Consider the following 21,636-nt stretch of genomic DNA (forward strand, 5'->3'; position numbering starts at 1 on the left):
CTGTGTCCAAGTGATCTCAGTGTTCAATTACCAGCTATGCGTCAGAACATGTGGTGTTTGGTTTTCTGTCCTTGTGGTAGTTTGCTGAGAATGATGGCTTCCAGCTTCATCCATGTCCCTGCAAAGGATATGAACTCATCCTTCTTTATGGCTGCATAGTATTCCCTGGTGTATATGTGCCACATTTTCTTAATCCAGTCTATCACTGATGGTCATTTGGGTTGGTTCCAAGACTTTGCTATTGTGAATAGTGCCGCAATGAACATATGTGTGCATGTGTCTTTATGGTAGCATGATTTATATTCCTTTGGGTATATACCCAGTAATGGGATTGCTGGGTCAAATGGTAATTCTAGTTCTAGATCCTTGAGGAATTGCCACACTGCCTTCCACAATGGTTGAACTAATTTACACTCCCACCAACAGTGTAAAAGCATTCCTATTTCTCCACATCCTCTCCAGCATGGGTTGTTTTCTGACTTTTTAATGATTGCCGTTCTAACTGGTGTGAGATGGTATCTCATTGTGGTTTTGATTGCATTTCTGTGATGACCAGTGATGATGAGCATTTTTTCATGTGTCTGCTGGCTGCATAGATGTCTTCTTTATAGAAGTGTCTGATCATATCCTTTGCCCACTTTTTGATGGGGTTGTTTTTTTCTTGTAAATTTGAGTTCTTTGTAGATTCTGGATATTAGCCCTTTGTCAGATGGGTAGATTGCAAAAATTGTCTCACATTCTGTAGGTTGCCTGTTCACTCTGATGGTAGTTCCTTTTGCTGTGCAGAAGCTCTTTAGTTTAATTAGATCCCATTTGTCTATTTTGGCTTTTATTGCCATTGCTTTTTGTGTTTTAGACATGAAGTCCTTGTCCATGCCTGTGTCCTGCATGGTATTGCCTAGGTTCTCTTCTAGAGTTTTTAAGGTTTTAGGTCTAACATTTAAGTATTTAATCCGTCTTGAATTAATTTTTGTATACGGTGTAAGGAAGGGATCCAGTTTCATCTTTCTACATATGGCTAGCCAGTTTTCGCAATACCATTTATTAAATAGAGAATCCTTTCCCCATTACTTGTTTTTGTCAGGTTTGTCAAAGATCAGATAGTTGTAGATATGTGGCATTATTTCTGAGGCCTCTGTTCTGTTCCATTGGTTTATGTATCTGTTTTGGTACTATTACCATGCTGTTTTGTTTACTGTAGCCTTGTAGTATAGTTTGAAGTCAGGTAGCATGATGCCTCCAGCTTTGTTGTTTTTGCTTAGGATTTTCTTGGCAATGTGGGCTCTCTTTTGGTTCCATATGAACTTTAAAGTAGTTTTTTCAAATTATGTGAAGAAAGTCATTGATAGCTTGATGGGGATGGCATTGGATCTATAAATTACCTTGGGCAGTATGGTGATTTTCACAATATTGATTCTTCCTATCCATTAGCATGGAATATTCTTCCATTTATTTGTGTCCTCTTTTATTTTGTTGAGCAGTGGTTTATAGTTCTCCCTGAAGAGGTCCTTCATATCTCTTGTAATTTGGATTCCTAGGTATTTTATTCTCTTCATAGCAATTGTGACTGGGAGTTCCCTTATGATCTGGCTCTCTGTCTGTTATTGGTGTATAGGAATGCTTGTGATTTTTGCACATTGATTTTGCATCCTGAGACTTTGCTGAAGTTGCTTATCAGCTTAAGGAGATTTTAGGCTGAGACAATGGGGTTTTCTAGATATACAATCATGTCATCTGCAAACAGAGACAATTTGACTTCCTCTTTTCCTAATTGAATACCCTTTATTTCTTTCTCTTGCATGATTGCCCTGGCCAGAACTTCCGACATTATGTTGAATAGGAGTGGTGAGAGAGGGCATCCCTGTGTTGTGCCAGTTTTCAAAGGGAATGCTTCTAGTTTTTGCCCGTTCAGTATGATATTGGCTTTTATAAATAGCTCTTATAATTTGGAGATACGTCCCATCAATACCTAGTTTATTGAGAGTTTTTAGCATGAAGGGCTGTTGAATTTTGTCGAAGGCATTTTCTGCATCTATTGAGATCATCATGTGGTTTTTGTTGTTGGTTCTGTTTATGTGATGAATACCGTTTATTGATTTGTGTATGTTGAATCAGACTTGCATCCAGGGGATGAAGCTGACCTGATTGTGGTGGATAAACTTTTTGATGTACTACTGGATTCGGTTTGCCAGTATTTTACTGAGAATTTTCACATCAATGTTCACCAGGGATATTGGTGTAAAATTCTCTTTTTTTGTTGTGTTTCTTCCAGGCTTTGGTATCGGGATGATGTTGGCCTCATAAAATGAGTTAGGGAGGATTCTGTCTTCTTCTATTGATTGGAAGAGTTTCAGATGGAATGGTACCAGCTCCTCTTTGTACCTCTGGTAGAATTCAGCTGTGAACTGGTCTGTTCCTGGGCTTTTTTTGGTTGGTAGGCTATTAATTATTGCCTCAATTTCAGAGCCTGTTATTGGTCTATTCAGAGATTCAACTTCTTCCTGGTTTAATCTTTGGAGGGTGCATGTGTCCAGGAATTTATGTATTTCTTCTAGATTTTCTAGTTTATTTGTGTAGAGGTGTTTATAGTATTCTCTGATGGTAGTTTGTATTTCTGTGAGATCAGTGGTGATATCCACTTTATCATTTTTTATTGCATCTATTTGATTCTTCTCTCTTTTCTTATTAGTCTTGCTAGCAATCAATCTATCAATTTTGTTGATCTTTTCAAAAAAACATCTCCTAGATTCATTGATTTTTGAAGGGATTTTTGTGTCTCTATCTCTTTCAGTTCTGCTCTGATTTCTTTTCTTGCCTTCTGCTAGCTTTTAAATTTGTTTGCTCTTGCTTCTCTAGTTCTTTTAATTGTGATGTTAGGGTGTCGATTTTAAATCTTTCTTGCTTTCTCTTCAGGGCATTTAGTGCTATAAATTTCCCTCTATACACAGCTTTAAATGTGTCCCAGAGATTCTGGTACATTGTATCTTTGTTCTCATTGTTTTCCAAGAACATCTTTATTTCTGCCTTCATTTCGTTACTTACTCAGTAGTCATTCAGGAGCAAGTTGTTCAGTTTCCATGTAGTTGTGCGGTTCTGAGTGAGTTTTTTAATCCTGAGTTCTAATTTGATTACACTGTGGTCTGAGAGACAGTTTGTTGTGATTTCTGTTCTTTTACATTTGCTGAAGGGTGCTTTACTTCCAATTATGTAGTGAATTTTAGAATAAGTGTGATGTGGTGCTGAGAAGAATTTATATTCTATTGATTTGGGGTGGAGAGTTCTGTAGATGTCTATTAGGTCTGCTTGTTGCAGAGCTGAGTTCAGGTCCTGGATATCCTTGTTAACCTTCTGTCTCGTTGATCTGTCTAATGTTGACAGTGGGATGTTAAAGTCTCCCATTATTATTGTGTGGGAGTCTAAGTCTCTTTGTAAGTCTCTAAGGACTTGCTTTATGAAACTGGGTGCTCCTGTATTGGGTGCATATATATTTAGGATAGTTAGCTCTTCTTGTTGAATTGATCCCTTTACCATTATGGAATGGCTTTCTTTGTCTCTTTTGATCTTTGTTGGTTTAAAGTCTGTTTTATCAGAGACTAGGATTGCAACCTTTCCTTTTTTTTTTTTTTTGCTTTCCATTTGCATGGTAGATCTTCCTCCATACCTTTATTTTGAGCCTATGTGCATCTTTGCACATGAGCTGGGTCTCCTGAATACAGCACACTGATGGGTCTTGAGTCTGTGTGTTTATCACAACACTATTCACAATAGCAAAGATATGGAATCAAGCAGAATGTTCATGAGTGGATGACTGGATAAAGAAAGTGTGATATATATATATATCTTTAAAAAGATAAATTTGTAAATTGTATCAAGAGGCCCAGAGTATGTTCAGAATTTCCAGTGAAGACATAAATTTCAATTGACATCGATTTGCTTGCAGTTGCCTTTCTTTTTTCTTTTTTTTTTTTTTCAGTCTCACTCTGTCACCCAGGCTGGAGTGCAGTGGCGCGATCTCAGCTTGCTGCAATCTCCGCCTCCCAGGTTCAAGCCATTCTCCCACCTCAGCCTCCATTTGCATGGTAGGCTTAATTTGGTAGATCATGTGTAACATGGATGGAACTGGAAACATTATCTTAAGTGAAACAACTCAGAAACAGAAAATCAAATACCACATTTTCTCACTTATAAGTGGGAGCTAAGTAGTATATATACAGACACAGAGAGTAGAGTAATAGGCATTGGAGACTTGGAAGGGTGAGAGGGAGTTGATGGTGGTAGGATGGTGAGAAATTACTTAATGGGTATAATATACACTATTTGGGTGATGATTACAGTGAAAGCACAGACTTTGCCGTTAGGCAATCTATCCATGTAAAAAAATGACACTTGTACCCCCTAAATCTATAAAAGTAAAATAAAAGTCCTAATGCACCTTGAATTTTTGAACAAATGAATTATAATACTAATTATAACTTACAAGGGGAGTCAATTAACAAGCAAGTTAGTATATAAATAGCATATACAATAGTGAAAAGTAATGCAGAAAAGTGTGGAGTGAGAAACCTGGGCACAGGGTAATTGTGTCGTGATGTACAGTGGGTGCAGTTTTAAATAGAGGAATCCAGGAATGTCTCAGGGACAAAATGACATTTGAGCAAAAACCTAAAATATAGTGAAAATTGAGGTCATGAGGATCTGACTTTTCTGTTAGGAAGAACAAATCTGGAAACCCATAATTATAAGTAAATTTGGAGAAAACATTGGTTAATATCCATTTGTGACCTCATACATAGGTTTCAGTATGTGTGGGTTTCACTCCTTTGTACTGAGTTCTAATATAATAATAAGAGTTGACACTGGGAATATGGAGGGAAAAATTACATCCATTTTCATCTCATTTAGCTTTTCACATTGTATTGCAGACTTCATGCATTTGAATATTGGTCTTTCAGCTGTAGCCCAAAAGATCCCCTTTGGAAATGACACAGTACATTTCTGTGGAATATATTTCCTGCATTCACAAAAATGTACAATAAAAACTCAAAAATAAAAAAATGGCATATGAAAAAGGCCATTACATAAGCTCACTGGAGAATTGGTCAGAATGGACTTGAGAGAGGTTTAAAAAGAAGTTAAAAAAGCAGAAATGAGACTGGCTCAGAAATAGCCTGGGAGAGTCCAGTAATATCACTCGAAATTCATAATTATAAAATAACAATACCAAGAAATGACAAAAAATAAAATTACAAAACAAATAACTGTTTTCTTGCTCTTTCTGATGTAAAGAGTTGGTTTATAATGGCTGATAACAGTTCCAATGGGAATAAACAGTATAATGCTACAGACAAACTCTACATCTGCATAGAGTTATAAGCACATATGTGTAAAGAAAGAAACTTATATTCACACCATGGTGTAGTAGTATCTGAAGTTTTAAAAATGCAAGTGGACCGGGTGTGGTGGCTCACACCTGTAATCCCAGCACTTTGTGAGGCGGAGGCGGGCAGATCACCTGAGGTCTGGAGTTCAAGATTAGCCTGGCCAACATGGTAAAACCCCGTCTCTACTAAAAATACAAAAACTAACCAGGTGTGGTGGTATGCACCTGTAATCCCAGTTACTCGGGTGGCTGAGGTGGGAGAATCGCTTGAACCTGGGAGGCGGAGGTTGCAGTGAGCCGAGATCGTGCCACTGCACTCCAGCCTGGGTGACAGAGTGAGACTGGAAAAAAAAAAAAAAAAAAAAAAGGCAAGTGCAAGCAAATCGATGTCAATTGAAATTTATGTCTTCACTGGAAATTCTGAACATACTCTGGGCCTCTTGATACAATTTACAAATTTATCTTTTTAAAGCATGTATCCTAAGTAAGTTGTAAATATTTGGTTGCTCAATTCTAAGAAAAGGCAGGAAATTGTATCAACAGCCAAAATATAAAGCTACCACAAGAGTCATCTAAGCAGGCCATCCTTCAACATAAAGTTTGCAGAAAGGTGTCCAAATAGCTCACTGTACTTTTTAATTGTTTTCATCATGCCACTCTCTAGTTACCAAGGGTACAGTGTAATAATAGGTTTGGAGGTGTGGAAAATAGGACCAGAGAGATATTGCATAGTTAATTTTGGCCAGGTTGCATTAAAATCATCCCAATATCCAGCACATATTCATATCTTTTAGTTTTCTTTTCCATAGTATATCCAATAAATAAGTGAAACATCTGGTTTCATGATCTACCAAAATTAGGTCATTTTTTTCTCCTATTTCGTTCAGTTTGAAACAGTACTTTAGTTGAAATCTTTATGTTGTCTTTGAGATCTAAAAATGATTGCCGCTTCCTTGTTACATAAGAGCAGCTCTTGTGGTAAACTGGCCTTAAGTTTAATTTTCTAGTTTAATTTCATACCTTCCCATCCTACCCTAAACACACACACACACACACACACACACACACACACACACACACATATAAATTGGCAACCTAAATTGTTAGGCAATCAACTACACTTTATGAAAAATATTATAACAAAGGGTATTTCTTTTTCTTTCCATAATCTGTTACCATGATAATGAGACAATTTCTTATATATTTAAAGTAATATTGCAAGTATTTGAGTACCACACAGTGGTACTAGTTAGGAATATGAAACAGACACAGAAACAAGATAATTCTTTTGGAATTATCTCTGCAGAAGAGTTAAAATCACCTTTTAAGGATTTGGGTGATTTGATTAAAATATTAGTAATTTTTATTGAAAATATTTGCCTACGTTGTTCCCTTCAGGTTTTTCTCAAATAGAAGTAACTAGATTTTTTTTTTTTTTTTTTTTTTTTTTGAGATGGAGTTTTGCTCTTGTTGCCCAGGCTGGAGTGCAATGGTGTGATCTTGGCCCACCGCAACCTCCGCCTCCCTGGTTCAAGCAATTCTCCTGCCTCACCCTCCCGAGTAGCTGGGATTACAGGCATGCACCACCACACTCGGCTAATTGTGTATTTTTAGTGGAGATGGGGTTTCTTCATGTTGGACAGGCTGATCTCGAACTCCCGACCTCAGGTGATCCACCCGCCTCGGCCTCCCAAAGTGCTGGGATTACAGGCATGAGCCACTGCACCCGGCCAATATGTTTTTTAATTAGAAATAACTTTCAGTTGTTTTGTTTTTTCAGAAATAAAAATAAGATTAGTGGAGGATATTTGGCTGCTAGAATGAACTGGAGTTGTAGAATGCCTGCCCATCTACTGGAATGTTACATGTTTTAAAATGATTCTTTCATCTGCCTTTTTCTTCTTCTTCTTTTCTTTTTTTTAACTGCAGTTACTATTTGGGAATAAAAAGAAAGTTTCAAAATAGGAGTTTACAATTTAATTACTATGGATGATTTCATTTTAGAAATTTAAAAACTGTTTTTTAAGCCCTGAAAATCAGTATATTTTCCAGAAACCCTTTGCTAAATCATAATAAACTTGCAGTGTTTCTGCAGGGGCAAACTTCAGCTCAGCCCTGCTGCACAGATGAAGTGTTTTATGCAAACCCCTCCACATATACTTGCTAAAATATTCGAGAAACCAGAAGCATAGAAGTTACAAGCAAACCTTTTTTTATTTTTTGCGACGGAGTCTCGCTCTGTTGCCCAAGGTGGAGTGCAGTGGCACTATCTCGGCTCACTGCAACCTCTGCTGCCCAGGTTCAAGCTATTCTTCTTCCTCAGCCTCCTGAGTAGCTGGGACTACAGGTGCACAGCGCTACGCCTGGCTAATTTTTGTATTTTTAGTAGAGACAGAGTTTCACCATACTGGCCAGGCTGGTTTCGAACTCCTGGCCTTGTAATCTGCCTGCCTTGGCCTCCCAAAGTGCTGGGATTACAGGCGTGAGCCACTGCGCCCGGCCACAATCAAACATTTTAGTAGCTCTAATACTTGTAGTTAGACATTTGGCTCTTAAAATATTTAGGTGAAAAAATAAATTTCTTGGCCAGCAGAATGCATTATTTTAAAATTGTGTACAATTTAACTACTTTCTCTTTCTCTTTCTCTCTTTCTCTGGTAAAAAGGTTAACCTCTACTAGTGATGACCAAACCTGGTAAAGATTGTAAAGTGGGAAAAATTTGATGATAGGATCCTTATATCTTTTCTCTCTTTTAATTATAATTCCACTTTGTTCTTCTTTTGTATTTCAGCATTTTTTCCTTAGGCATTAGTATTCTTTTTTTTTTTCTTTTGAGATGGAGTCTTGCTCTGTGGCCTAGGCTGGAGTGCAGTGGCACGATCTCCGTTCACTGCAACCTCCGGTTCCTGGGTTCAAGCGATTCTTCTGCCTCAGCCTCCTGAGTAGCTGGTATTATAGGCCTGTGCCACCACACCTGGCTAATTTTTGTATTTTTAGTAGAGATGGGGTTTCACCATGTTGGCCAGGCTGGTCTCGAACTCTGGACCTCAGGCAATCCGCCTACCTCAGCAGGCATTAAGTATTCTGACTCCAGTTTTCTCCCCTCCCTTCATTCTTTCTTGAGCAAATTTCCACACCTTTTTATCCTCTCTGATCTTCTTTCCCTGCACTGTCTCCATTATTTTGCCTTTTCCGTTTGCTAGAATGCTCTCTTAAATAATTTTGTCAATAAATCTGCTTATGATGTTTTAAAATGCCATCCTGAATAATGTATTAATTATACCATTATGACATACAATGAAATAAATACTATGTATTAATAAGCAAGAGTTTTAGCATGCTTAACCATTGAAAAGATTGTGATTACCCTGTACCTCAAATTAATAAAAAATATAATTTTATTTTTTGAAATAATACAGAATTTATATGCAGGCTTAAATTAAAATTATTTCTTTTGAAATGTTCTGATTGTTACATTTTAGGTATGTTAATTTGCAGGGTTGAATGTTTAGATTATTTGGTTGTTCACTGGCTTGGCTGCTGTCCTAAATTAGCTTGGCTTGCTACTGACCCAATGCTAAGCAGTTTACACGTATTTGAACCTCGCAGCAATGCTGTGAAGTAAGATTATCAGCTTCAGATTACAGATGCAGAAACTGCAGTTCAGAAAACTTAATTAACTTTCCAAATGTTCATACCTAATAAGTGGCAGTAGTGTAATAAGACTCAACCTGAGACTTCATGGCTCATGATTTTAATCTTTTCATATGCTTAATGACCAATCAACAGGCTCTTGGTGTCTTAATTTAAAGGCTAATAGTTTATCCTTAGGTACTGACTTGCATTTGACACTATTTACACTCACCTGTCTGGCTGTTTCCAATACAGTCTTCTAGTCCCACTAGCCTTTCTTGTTCTACCTGTACACTGAACGCTCTCCAAACCAGACCTGCTGCATTTGCTGGATTGTGTCTACACTTATGCTCTCCCTTCAGCCTGAAATGGAGCTTACAGTAACAATCTATTGTATACAATTACTTCCAAAAGAAAAAATGATATATTGATGGGTCCAGAAAAAGTGGTTTCATCTGGCGATATGGGGGTCTAACTTTGCCTCATACGATCTTGTAATCAGTTCTTTGTTTTTAAGCTCAAAAACTTCATACTTCCTTCTGAACCTTCAGACAAACCTAGCACCTCCAAAACTTGAGACGTTCCAGGTTCCTAAGGAGAAAACGGATTCTCCTTAGGAAAATCCATTTTCTCCTCCACAAGCTCCTCCTCCCACTTTTAAGTCATATTCCACAGATTCATCTTCTTTCTATTCTTTCATTTGGTTTCTTCTCTTCTCCTGTTCTCTTTATCCTTGTAGGTTTTTTACCATGACCACCGCCCTCTTTGATTCTCTTTCAGTGGAGTTTCTTTAAGGAGAAGAATGAATGTGGCTATTCAATTTGTCATATTTTATTGGAATTCTAAGATCTTTTTTTTTTTTTTTTTTTTTAAGTAGAAGATACTCAGCCTGGAATTAAAATCGTGGACTTTGGAGTCAGAGTCCCCTCCTTGTTCAAGTTGTGGCACAGAGATGAAATGATCGTATTTGCACAGTATGCTGGAGTGAGTGACAGGACTAGAGTGGGTTTTCCCCTAGCCCTCCACCTTGAGGTGTCAGTAAATTGTATCACAGCATATCTGTAATTCAAAGCATCTGGGCTTTGAAGTACTGGGCATCCATAAAGTTTGAATCCTGACTGTTTCACTTGCTAGCTGCGTGGTCTTGGGCAAGTCGATCTATCTCTATACTAGCTCCATTTGTAAACATGGGATTATGGTTCCCACTTCTTGGTACTCTTATGAGAGTTACAGGAGCTAACATTTGTTTAAAGTGCCCAGCACAATGTGAACACATAATAGGTGCCAATAACTAAATCTGTCATTCTGGAGAGGACGAAGAGGTTAAATGGCTTTGTAACTTTCTCTGGATTTAAATGGTGACTGTGTCTTTGGCCATCTGACATTTGATTTGAGACCTTTGGAAGGACTAAAGTAGACTGCAGATGTCAGGGAAAAGTCTAGTGCCTTGCCTCTCAGTGAAAAGGGAGGTGGTTATTTAAAGAAATATTCTCTGGTTTTTTTTGTTTGTTTGTTTTGTTTTTTTCTTCTTGAGACGGAGTCTCGCTCTGTCGCCCAGGCTCAGGCTGGAGTGCAGTGGCGCAATCTCGGCTCACTGCAAGCTCCGCCTCCCGGATTCACGCCATTCTCCTGTCTCAGCCTCTCCGAGTAGCTGGGACTACAGGCGCCCGCCACCACGCCCGGCTAATTTTTTGTATTTTTAGTAGAGACGGGGTTTCACCGTGGTCTCGATTTCCTGACCTCGTGATCCGCCCGCCTCGGCCTCCCAAAGTGCTGGGATTACAAGCGTGAGCCACCGCGCCCGGCCAGAAATATTCTCTGTTTTGCGTTACACTTACCTCTGTTCTGTTTAGCCTTTATCTCTACATCATTCTTTTCTTGCAGGATCATTTGTTTACAGATTCTCAAGTTACGATCCTTCCCAAGGTGAGGGGCATGCCACTATTTCTCACCTCAGATTTGGAAATACGTATCTTTACGTTTAAAACTGCAAATACTGTCACACCAAGACAGAATGTGTTTGGCATAATATTAAGGCAAAAGATTGCATCTGCATCTCGCTAAAGCATGAATAATAGCGGAGCTTGAAGAATGTTAAACCTAGATAGTACTATATACCACCTTTCTTTTTACATTTTCCCAGTTTCCTCTTTTGATCCATCTTTACTTACTTCCTATTTTTGTTTTTTGTTTATTTGTTTGTTTTGTTTTCTCATTAGAAAAGCCACGGAAACTCCAAGCAGACAAATTAGAAGGGAGGCAATGCAACAAGTCCTATCTGTTCTCTGTCTAGATCACATGTGGAGTCTGGTCAGCAGGTGAATCCGCATCCCAGTGGGGTCACCTTCCCTGTGGCCTGTCAATCACCCCAAGAAGCGCTTCCCAATTTGTCTGGCATGACCTCCTTCCACTCCTCCTACCCTCTCAGTGGTCAGGAAATCCCGGAGCAGTCCTTGCCCTGGAGCTGGTTGTGTTTTTAGTAACCAGGGACTGAGCTGATTTTTAAAAATAAATAAATAAATAACTAAATAACAATCAAAGAGCCTTGCCTCAACGCACCGAGTTGCTGGTTTCCTGCAGGTCAGAGGCGATGCCACCTCCACCAACGACCTTCCAAAGATTAAACCAGCCGTGTACAAACTGCTGGATTGAAAATGGAAAGAGATGGGCCTTTGGCCTCCTCCTCGGAGTACTTGTGTGTTGAAATCGGAAGGACGTTCTGGAGTTTGAGCGCGATTTTTCCGGGAAGGCTGCGGGGTTGGAAGTGCGTGTTGGGATTTGGATTTCGTGCAGCAGCGCAACTAACCTACTGCAACGGCGCTGTGACACCCCTATCCCGGGGCTCCCACTTTAGCCTGTTGCTTCTCTGGTCGCTCCAGGTCGGTTTTTCCTGGCGACTCTAGTGTGGCTTCCAAACTTCTGGGCTCCGGGCTCACTTCGGAATTTGCCCCCACCCCCTACTCGCTTCCCTCAGGCCCCAGGAAGTTGCAAGAGTCCCATTTGTCGCACACTAGGGGACCGCGGGTGGCCTGCGGAGATGAAACCCTCTTGGCTGCAATGTCGTAAAGTCACCAGCGCCGGGGGGCTCGGAGGGCCCTTGCCTGGGTCCTCTCCGGCCCGGGGAGCCGGTGCGGCCCTCAGGGCTTTAGTGGCCCCGGGCCCGCGGGGCGGTCTCGGGGGCCGGGGATGCAGGGCGCTGTCCTCCGGCAGTGGCAGCGAGTACAAGACCCACTTCGCAGCCTCGGTGACCGACCCCGAGAGGTTCTGGGGCAAAGCTGCCGAGCAGATCAGCTGGTACAAGCCCTGGACCAAAACGCTGGAGAACAAACACTCGCCCTCTACCAGTTGGTGAGTGACTTCTGTGCCAACCCCGATCCCCCATCCCTGGTAACTTTTTGGGCGCCAGGACCTCCCTGGGATCTGGAATCTGGCATTCTATCATGAAAGAAAATTGAAATTGGAGATGTGTTCAGACCTCTCAATTCCTGTTTCATTTCAATTTCATAGTCAGCTCTGTTGCCTTCTGGTCTTGAGAGACCCTGTTACCTATTGTGAATCCAGTGTCCCATAAATGGGAGATTTACCTGACTGGCAAGGTTCTGCTTGGCACTGGGAATATTAAGAGAACTAAAACAAGGTCCTGCTTCCAGGGACCACACAGTCTAGTAGGGGAGATACTAGGTAAACAAAGCAAGTGGTGCAATAAACTAGGGAATTATAACTAAGTATCCTCATACTGTGGGGAGGGAGGGTTGAGAAAAGACTTCAATAAAATCACATCCCAGAAGGGTTTGGAAGGATGGGTATGTCTTCTCAAAGTCGACAAGGCCCTAATTATCAGAGTTCTAGAGATGAACAACAGCTTGAAATGTGACTGAGACAGTGACGGCAAATGATTGTGTTGGCTGGAGAGGTGGGGGACTAGGTTGGGAAGGGATTTATGTACTGTGCTAAGTAGCTTGGACCAGATCCATAGGCCTGTTGTGTATGTGAAGCTGCAGTATGGGGTACCCAGAAAGAATACAGATAGATATAGGCCAGGTGATGTTAGAAGCCATGGTAGGAGTAAAGTCTTCTGCCTGGAGTTGGAATTATAAGAAGTTATAAGCATTATTTTTTTGTGTTACAACAAACACAGACACATTTTAGAATAAATATCAAGCTTGCTAAGATACTGAGGGTAAGGCACAGTCAGTGATAATCTTAGAGTGTCTGCCCGCTGGGGGTGTGATTGCTCTCATCTGCCAGCCATTAGAGAGGATGTTTCCTGTAAAAGTTTGAAAAACACAGCTTGGCAATGAGATGAGGGGAATGACATGGTCAGGTTTGCAGTAGACGAATGGCTGTATGGTCAGAGCAAGAAATCTGGAATGGAATTGTCAAGAGCCTGTTCTGTGTCTCCACCATGCCCAGTCCTGTTGTAAGTGTGTGGGGATGACACGGTGTTCCCTTTAGAATTTGAGCACCTTGCCTCTTCCTATCAATTATTTTTTCAATAGTATTTGATCGGTCCTCTTTTCTGTGCCAGACAGTGAACAAGACACTGGGTGTTCAACATTGAATAAAACCTAGTCCCTGCTTTCTAGAAGTCATAAAGATTAAAAGCATGGACTCTGGGGCCAGACTACCTGGTTTGAGTTCGGCTTCTCACAGTTACTGATTGTGTGTTCATAGTCAAGTGACTTAATCTCTCTGTGTTCCACTTTCCTGAAATGCAAATATGGAAATTATTGGAGGCTTAATTTAGTAAAAGATGAAGACTGTGTCTTTATACACTAGACCCTATACATGTTAGAGGAAAAATAGCTCTCTTTGTATTCTCAGACCGTAATTATCTTAGGAGCAGGAAACTCTCCTAGTGTTTCTCAGATGAAAACACAGAGATTATTGCATCACTGTTTCTCAAATTCTGTGTACAAATATCTGTCATAAAATATGGTACTATAAATGATTTTATGTGGCCATCTCCATTATAAAACTAATGTGCAGAGAATTCAGTTAAGAAGCCACAGGTATATTCTAAATGAAAAACAGTGAGGGCCAGACCTAAGGCAGTGCAGTAAGAATGGAGGAGAAAGCACAGATCGGAGTGATTCGAGAGGACAATCGGGGATCAGCAAAGGCCCAGGAGAGAGCCTTGGAAGTGAATGTCAATGTCCCAGCAAGTAGAGCTTAAGACCAGGAGATTTCCTTTTCAGTAATTTGCTTTTTCTTTGTAATATCTAGTTGCTTGTGTACATTTTCTAAAATTGTGTGTATAAGATGTCTTTAATGAGAAATTTTGTGAAAGGGTCACTATATTTTTGTAGATCAAAATTTGATAACACTGTATCTGAATTCTTTATCTTTTCAGTCTTGAACTCATGCCCAGAAAATCAAAGTGAAGAAGTGATAAAACTTTGACTCTATTTATTTCAGCAGTGCGATTCAATCTTACAGGAATTCTGGTTGGGCAAGCGGGGTTGGGAGGGAAGTAGACGTAGGAGACCAATCTTAAATTTCAGTTAGTCGGTAGTTTCAATTTGAATCTATGACTGCGTTGGATACCTAAATGAAGATAGTCCTGATTGGTTAGCAATTTTCCACAAAGCCAAACTGAAGGGCAGACTGAATTTACTTTTGTTTTATTTTGTTTGGCTTTATATCCCCAAGATCTAGGGTAGAGCTGGCATATAAATTTTTAAAGTGAGAGTCAACTAACTGGATACATAGCTTTGATGATTTTTGTCACTATAAAACAAAACACCTCTTTGGGAGGTGATAAGTGGGTTTAGGCACAATTTGGTGTGAAGGAGCTTTACTTACTTTCTTTGAAGCTGGGATCTGGAGAAGGGAGATATTGACAGCCAAGTGCTTAAGCAAAACAAGGCGAGATTGCTATAGGTAATTGTTCTCTCCTCTGTGGAGCTGGCATATGTGTAGTCACAGTCTCTGATGCCCTTTGGCTTCCCAGAGGCAAGAGGGATTCTTCATTATAAGCTTGTCTGTTTGTTGTTCATAAAAGTAAACTCCCCTCAGAACCCACAGGCTTATCAAAAGTCTCAACACATAAATAGTATTGCATATTAGCTTTCACAATGACATAAGCTATGCAATATTTCATGCATGCAGTAGTATAGACATGGAGTAGAAATCTTTAAGGGTGATATATGGAAGGGAACTTCCATTGTAGTGAATGACTCTATTAAATGCATTTCCAGTCCTGTAATTTCTAAGACCTTCAAAAAACAAATCCAAATTATGGGTAGGTGCTTTAGGGATTTATACATAATTGCTTCTCCTCACAGTTTGGTGGTTACTCCATATTGGTAACACCTGGCTTTTTGGGTAATAAAGACTCTATTAGAGAGACTTCAGTGGAGAACTGCAATCATAGTAATTTCTTTAATCCTGGAACAACAAAGTGGATGTTTCTGGTTATTTTCTCCAGATAGACATCCTGCTGCCTATCTTGAAATTGAAATCCAGCTGCCACTCTCTGAAGGATTAGTCAATTCACTTTTCTATTGTGTATTGTGGTTGACTCTCTGGGCCATCAATTTATCTCTTTCTATGGAAGCATTGCACTCCAATTTTAGTTTACTTTTATTTAAACAATATTCAATGATAGGATTCTCATATACCATTTGTTAAGAAATTGATATGCATTAACGGTGACTATAAACCAAAAAGGAAAAGACTAACTAAATGCAGATTATTAGAAAATAATTTAAGCTTGGCTGACATTTCTGTAGTCAAAATAGTGTGGGTTTCACAACATGCAGGATCTCAATTCCTTACTAGCTGAGATTAAGGTTGTTTAATCCTGCCAAGTCTTAAAATGGCTTTTAGGAATTAAAGGATATCAATCATTCACCCACTGCATGTACAGCACAGAGAAAATGATGAAAGAGATAGTGAAGGAACTCACAACACAGCAGCTCAAAAGACATGCATTAAATTATTACAAAAGAGACTAATTTTAAATTTAGATGCAGGGGTACATGTGCAGGCTTGTTATATGGACATAGTGTGTGATGTTAAGATTTGGGCTTCCATTGAACTCATCACCCAGATAGTAAACACGGTACCTGGTAGGTTTTTGACCCTGGCCTCCTCTCTCCCTCCCCGCCTTTTGGAATCCCCAGTGTCTGTTGTTCCCATCTTTATATCTGTATGTCTCCAGTGTTTAGCTCCCACTTATAAGTGAAAACATGCATGTCTGGTTTTCAACATGATGAACACAATTAGAGTTGCAGTAGATGCTAGGTAATTCAAACTTTATTGGGGGATATGATACTGTCTTCTTTAGAAGGATCATGAGAGGAGTCTAGAGGAAATGATATTTAAACTGAGATCAAAACGAGTAGGAGTTAGACATGTGAGAAGTGGGGAGGAACATTCCAGGGAAAGAAAATAGCATATGCAAAGGCCATGAGGTAGACATGTTTAGTAGGTTCCAGAAACTTAAGGTTTACGTGGTTGGGGCTTAAGAAATGACAGAAAATTATCTTGAAATGGAAGGAAAGAGCCATATTGTGAATGGTCTTTTGAGTTATGTTAAGGATTTAAAATTTTTTTCCTGGCATATAATACCTGTCACATAATACATGACCAAAATGTAAATTTCCTATTCTTCCTTCTTCACTGGGTCAATACAGACTTGAGTTCAACCGTAGTTTTGCCGCTTACCCTGAGAAAGCTTCAATACCTTCATTTGCAAAATTAGAATCATGACGGTATGTATTTCTAAGGATTAAATTGGGTGAGAGAAGCTCGTAAAGTGCCGAGGACTGTCCCTGACACATAAAACTAGATATGATTATCTTTGGAATGTGAAAGAAATACTCCCATGAGCTAATGTGGTCCAATAAGTTTTGGGGGGAACTGGTAGCATTTAGAGTGAATCTTAAAGTAGGACTTAGGAGGAAAGTCATTTGTGTGCAGGGAACAAGATGACAAAAACATAGAGGTAAGAAAGGCCAGGTGTCCTTAGAGGATAGTTATAGTAGACCAGTTGGCTTTTAGTGGCTTGTCTGAGTTGCTGGGACTTACTTTCAGAAAATAGTTTCAGCCTGCTTTTAGAAGGCTTGGAGTAGCAAGCTAAGGCATTTGCATTTACTTCTTAGGCTACAGGTCACAGCATGGCTGAAAGCCTGCAGATAGGCTTTGTTTGACCTGCAAGTTTTGTTTGTTTAATTTGTTAGCATTTAAATATTGGAATATAAAAATCTAAATTTCCTGTAAAAAATTCAGCTTTTGGTCTATTTTTTTTTTTTTTTGAGACGAGTCTTATGCTGTCACCCAGCCTGGAGTGCAATGGTGTGATCTCTGCTCACTGCAACCTCCATCTCCCCGCTTCAACCGTTTCTCCTGCCTCAGCCTCCTGAGTAACTGGGATTACAGATGTGCACCACCACACCTGACTGACTTTTGTATTTTTTTTTTTAGTAGATATGGGGTTTCACCATGTTGGCCAGGTTAGTCTCGAACTCCTGACCTCGTGATCCGCTCACCTCGGCCTCCCAAAGTGCTGGGATTACAGGCGTGAGCCACCGTGCCTGGCCCTTGGTCTTCTCTTTAAAGAAGAGAAAATGGGCCAGGCGCAGCAGCTCACGCCTGTAGTCCCAGCACTTTGGGAGGCTGAGGCAGACAGATGACGACGTCAGGAGATCCAGACCATCCTGGCCAACGTGGTGAAACCCTGTATCTACTAAAAACACAAAAATTAGCTGGATGTGGTGGCACGTGCTGGTAATCCTAGCTACTTGGGAGGCTGAGGCAGGAGAATCGCTTGATCCAGGGAGTCAGAGCTGAGATTGTGCCACTGCACTCCAGCCTGGTGACAGGGCGAGACTCTGTCTCAAAAAAACAAACAACAACAACAACAAAAACCCAGAATATCTGTCAGCAATGGGTCAGTATTCCTGAACAGCAACACTCGGCTGGAACTGAGCATCTGCTGACCCTTTAAATGGTGCATGTGCTTGTTTGTTATTCACTGTCCTCACCCCTATTGCATTATACTTTGCCTGTCCCAGCCGTTAACTTTTCCATTGTGATCATTTTTGTTTGTAGTGCCTAGTAAGGCAGTAATGATCCATGGAAACATTTTGTTAAGAAGGTGATAGGATGAAAGTATTATCAGAAGCCAAGTTTGACTTCAGATTTCAGTATTTCTTGGTAGGTTGGGAAATGAGGGATATTGGGAAACACAGAGTAATGAGAACATAAAATAATGTGACTAATGAACTAGGGTAATAGCAGGAGGTATAGAAAGAGAGGAACTTCAGGAATAAAAATTAAATTACACATAGTGACTTTTTGGCAGTGGGATGCAGGGAAGTAAAAACATGGTAATTGTAAGAATCTGACTTAAATGTCCAGATGAGGAATTGATGGGGCAATTAAAGTTACGAAGCTGAAAACTGGGAGAGAGCTTAATGTAGAATTATAGATTTTAGTATAAATCTTAAAGAGGTGAGAGGTAGAAGCTTATGAAAGTTGAAGTGAAAGAGAAATAAAGGGAAGAGAAGAGAAAAATAGTAAGTACTGAACTTTGGGAAAAAGTGGGAGAAAAAAAAACTGTGGAAATGCATGAGACATTCAAAGAAAGAAGAAAAGAAAGAGCAAGCTATTTTAGTGTCATGCATTGTAAAGGAGAGAAAAGATAAAAATAGTGGTCAAGGGCTGTAGAGATGCTTTGAGGCTATTGAAAATCAAAAGAAAATCTGCTGTGACTCAGAGATTATTGATCACTTTCAATAATATGATATCAATGGTGAGATGAGGGCCAAGCCGGAATAGCACATTACAGAGTGAACTGATATAGGCAAAAACATTCCATGAGGATATTCGACAGTGACAGGAAGATGAAACAAGATAATATATGGCAGTATGGTGGTATCTGGGTCAAGTAAAATATAGTTTCTTCCTCATTCCTTATTTCCTCTCCTCCCTTTAAGAAGAAATCTATGTTTAAATGCAGAAGTGAAGAAATTATGAAATAGGAATGAAGGGAATTTTGCTTGTTTTGAAGCCTACTGCTCAATAGGACTCCTTGTTTTTGCAAGTTGAACTTTGTGTGGTTTCTTATATTATTTTTTTGCTTTTGCTACTAGAAGTTACTGAAAGAAACAGGTTGCAAAAGTCTCAAAATTGATATAAAGAGTACTCAGTAGATCTGTTTGTTCTTTTAAAATACTACAGTGATTCTAGTGAGCTAAATATCTCAACATTTGTTTGTGAGTCTGACGGAGGATAAGGAAGCAGCTGAAAAGGGAAAAGATAATTAATATTTGTTGAGTCCTTTCTCTGAACTATCAACTATACAATAGAGTCATGTATTTCCATTTATTCCTTCCCCAGATGCTGCAAAGTTAGTATTATCATGCCTTTTCTACATATGAGGGAACTGAAGCTCAAGGCCACACAGCTAGTTAGTAGAGGTGAGACCTGGATTAGTAGTAATAGCTCCAGTGGCTAAGCCCAGAATCTTTTCCTCCAAATATCGAGGCAACTGTTTCCGAAGTCAGGTTGCCTAATCTTGGCAAACCTGAAATAGACTTTTGGCTACTAAATTGAAGGAGACCAAAGAGATGTGAATTAAATACAAAAGGTAGTTTCTGAATATTTTCACCATAATTGATATTTTTGGGGGCAAGTAAGAAGCCAGAACGGGATTTCAGGATTGGATGGTGGTAATGTGTCAATATTAGTTTCCTGAAGTTGATGGTTATAGTATGGTTCTCTAGAAGAATGTCCTTATTTGTAACAATTACATATTAAATTATCTAGGGTTCTTGGGTATCATGTCAGTAAATGTTTCAAAGGGAAAAAAAAGTACTTTATTTTGTAATTGCAAATTTTCTGTGAGTTTGAGATTGCTTCAAAGGAAAATAAATAAAAATATAATGGGGATTTCATGTATCCAGAAAGCAATTTAATCCCCCTATTGAACTTTGGCTCTTTGGCAAACAAATGCTCAGCTACATTAAACTGTTTGGGAAATTCAGTATTTGTCAGATATTTTTAAAGTTACATTTAATTCTGGTTTGAAGGTGAGAGTGTTATATAAAGAGGAAGAATTTTTCTCCTTTTGACAAACTCTAAATTAAATGAATTTATTCATAGCATTGTACACAGTAAAGGTATATTTAAAATTTAAAATCATAATTATTTTATAGATTTAAAAATATTTTAAGAAGGTATCTGGTTGGCATGAAAAATTGCCTGTTAGAAATAAGGCCTCTCAAAATAACCTCATCAAGAAAGACCAGTTTTAAAAGATGGGCCTTGTTTTATATTCTGAAGGTCAGCAGCTTGGTACTGTGCTGTATCTAATTTTCTCAGCCTGTCATGCTGCTGAACCTTCAGGACAGAACAGAGTGAACTACAGGAATGCTGCAATTACATAAGCAAGGATGGATTGCCTGGCAAATGCCGCAATCAATGAACAATGGAAATTCAGTCGTCTGTGACTGATCAACTACTAGATGTTGGGGGAAAATCCACACTCTTATCACCTCCTGAAAGGTGGCTTACTTTTCTTTTGTCATGCCACATATAGTATTAGTTGAAAGGAAAAAAAAAAAAATCCAGTGGTTGAAGTTATTTGCTTGTTCTTCTTCTTTTTTTTTTTTTTTTTTTTTTTTAATTCTACTTTCATAAGCAACAAGCAGCAACTCCATGAGGGAGATCATTGCTTTCCATTGTGATGTGACATTTGTAAGAAAAATGTGTAGAAGGCTAATGAATCTTTGCAATTATATATATGAATGTAATAACCTCTCTAAATTACAGTTTCAAGTATATGTGAATGTGGAGCTCAAATCCTTTATCTAAACTAGGTGGATAGGGAACTCGTTATATTAAAGGTATTAATTATATTTGTTTTTGTCAGTGTTTTAGTTGAATGAGGTAAGGAACAGTGCGTAGAAAGGATAGGTATTATTTTTATAATATCTTAGGAAAATTAAAGTTTGTGAATTTTGAGTTTGAAGGAGTCCAGTTGGAAATATGAGAATAGTAAAAAACAGGAGCTCTTTCAAATAATTAGAGAGGGACAGAGTTTAATTATATGGCTTTAATAATTTAAAACATTAATTGCCTTAAGAGGGAGGAAAAGCAATTAAAGTCTGTAGGTCTTTGACTTATGACCTGACTCTGGACAATAGGAATACCTTCTCTTAAGGTGTTTATGGTAGAATAACAACACTTGCCAAGTATAATCTTTCAAGGTGTCATTCCTAAGTGGATGCAGCAGTTAAGTAAAATAAATTTGGTAAGATAAAGAAGAAGGAGCAGGAGAAGAAGAGCAGGAGGAGGAGGAAGGAGGGAAGAGGAAGAGAAGAAGAGAAGAAGGAGGAAGAAAAAGAATGCTTAATTTCTACTGTAGATATGGCCAGTATAGATATCTGTAGAAAAATTTAGTAAGACTAAAAAAAATTAGTCACTCCATATTATTGACCATTTGCTAAATAACTTTAATCTAATGAGTGCATGGGAGCTTAGAAAAGTCCACTTTTGCACTAATCTCACTTTGCTTTCTCTCCATACTTTTTTTCTTATTTTCATAGAATTCCATTGATTTTCTTTTTTTGTTTTTCCAAGTGTCTTTTGATACACTAATTTATTTTCCTTT

The 21,636-nt window shown here is 39.0% G+C and overlaps 1 protein-coding gene across 7 annotated transcripts in view; it reads left to right on the forward strand.

Annotated features, from left to right (window-relative positions):
• Window positions 1-21,636, forward strand: part of ACSS3 (acyl-CoA synthetase short chain family member 3) — a 357,152-nt gene that overhangs the window by 116,226 nt on the left and 219,290 nt on the right. For 5 of the 7 annotated variants that reach the window (XR_009208839.1, XM_058424791.1, XM_058424792.1 and 2 more), the window contains exon 1: window positions 11,851-12,362. The exons of the other annotated variants lie outside the window; for them this stretch is intronic. Coding sequence is in view for 4 of the 5 variants with exons in the window: in XM_058424791.1 (XP_058280774.1) it covers window positions 12,052-12,362 (311 nt within the window). In the remaining variant the exon portion in view is untranslated. Of the gene's footprint in view, window positions 1-11,850; window positions 12,363-21,636 lie in introns of those variants that run through there. 7 annotated transcript variants of the gene reach the window in all.

This window comes from Hylobates moloch, unplaced genomic scaffold (genome assembly GCF_009828535.3).
Source record: "Hylobates moloch isolate HMO894 unplaced genomic scaffold, HMol_V3 SCAFFOLD_12, whole genome shotgun sequence".
Lineage (NCBI taxonomy): Eukaryota > Metazoa > Chordata > Mammalia > Primates > Hylobatidae > Hylobates > Hylobates moloch.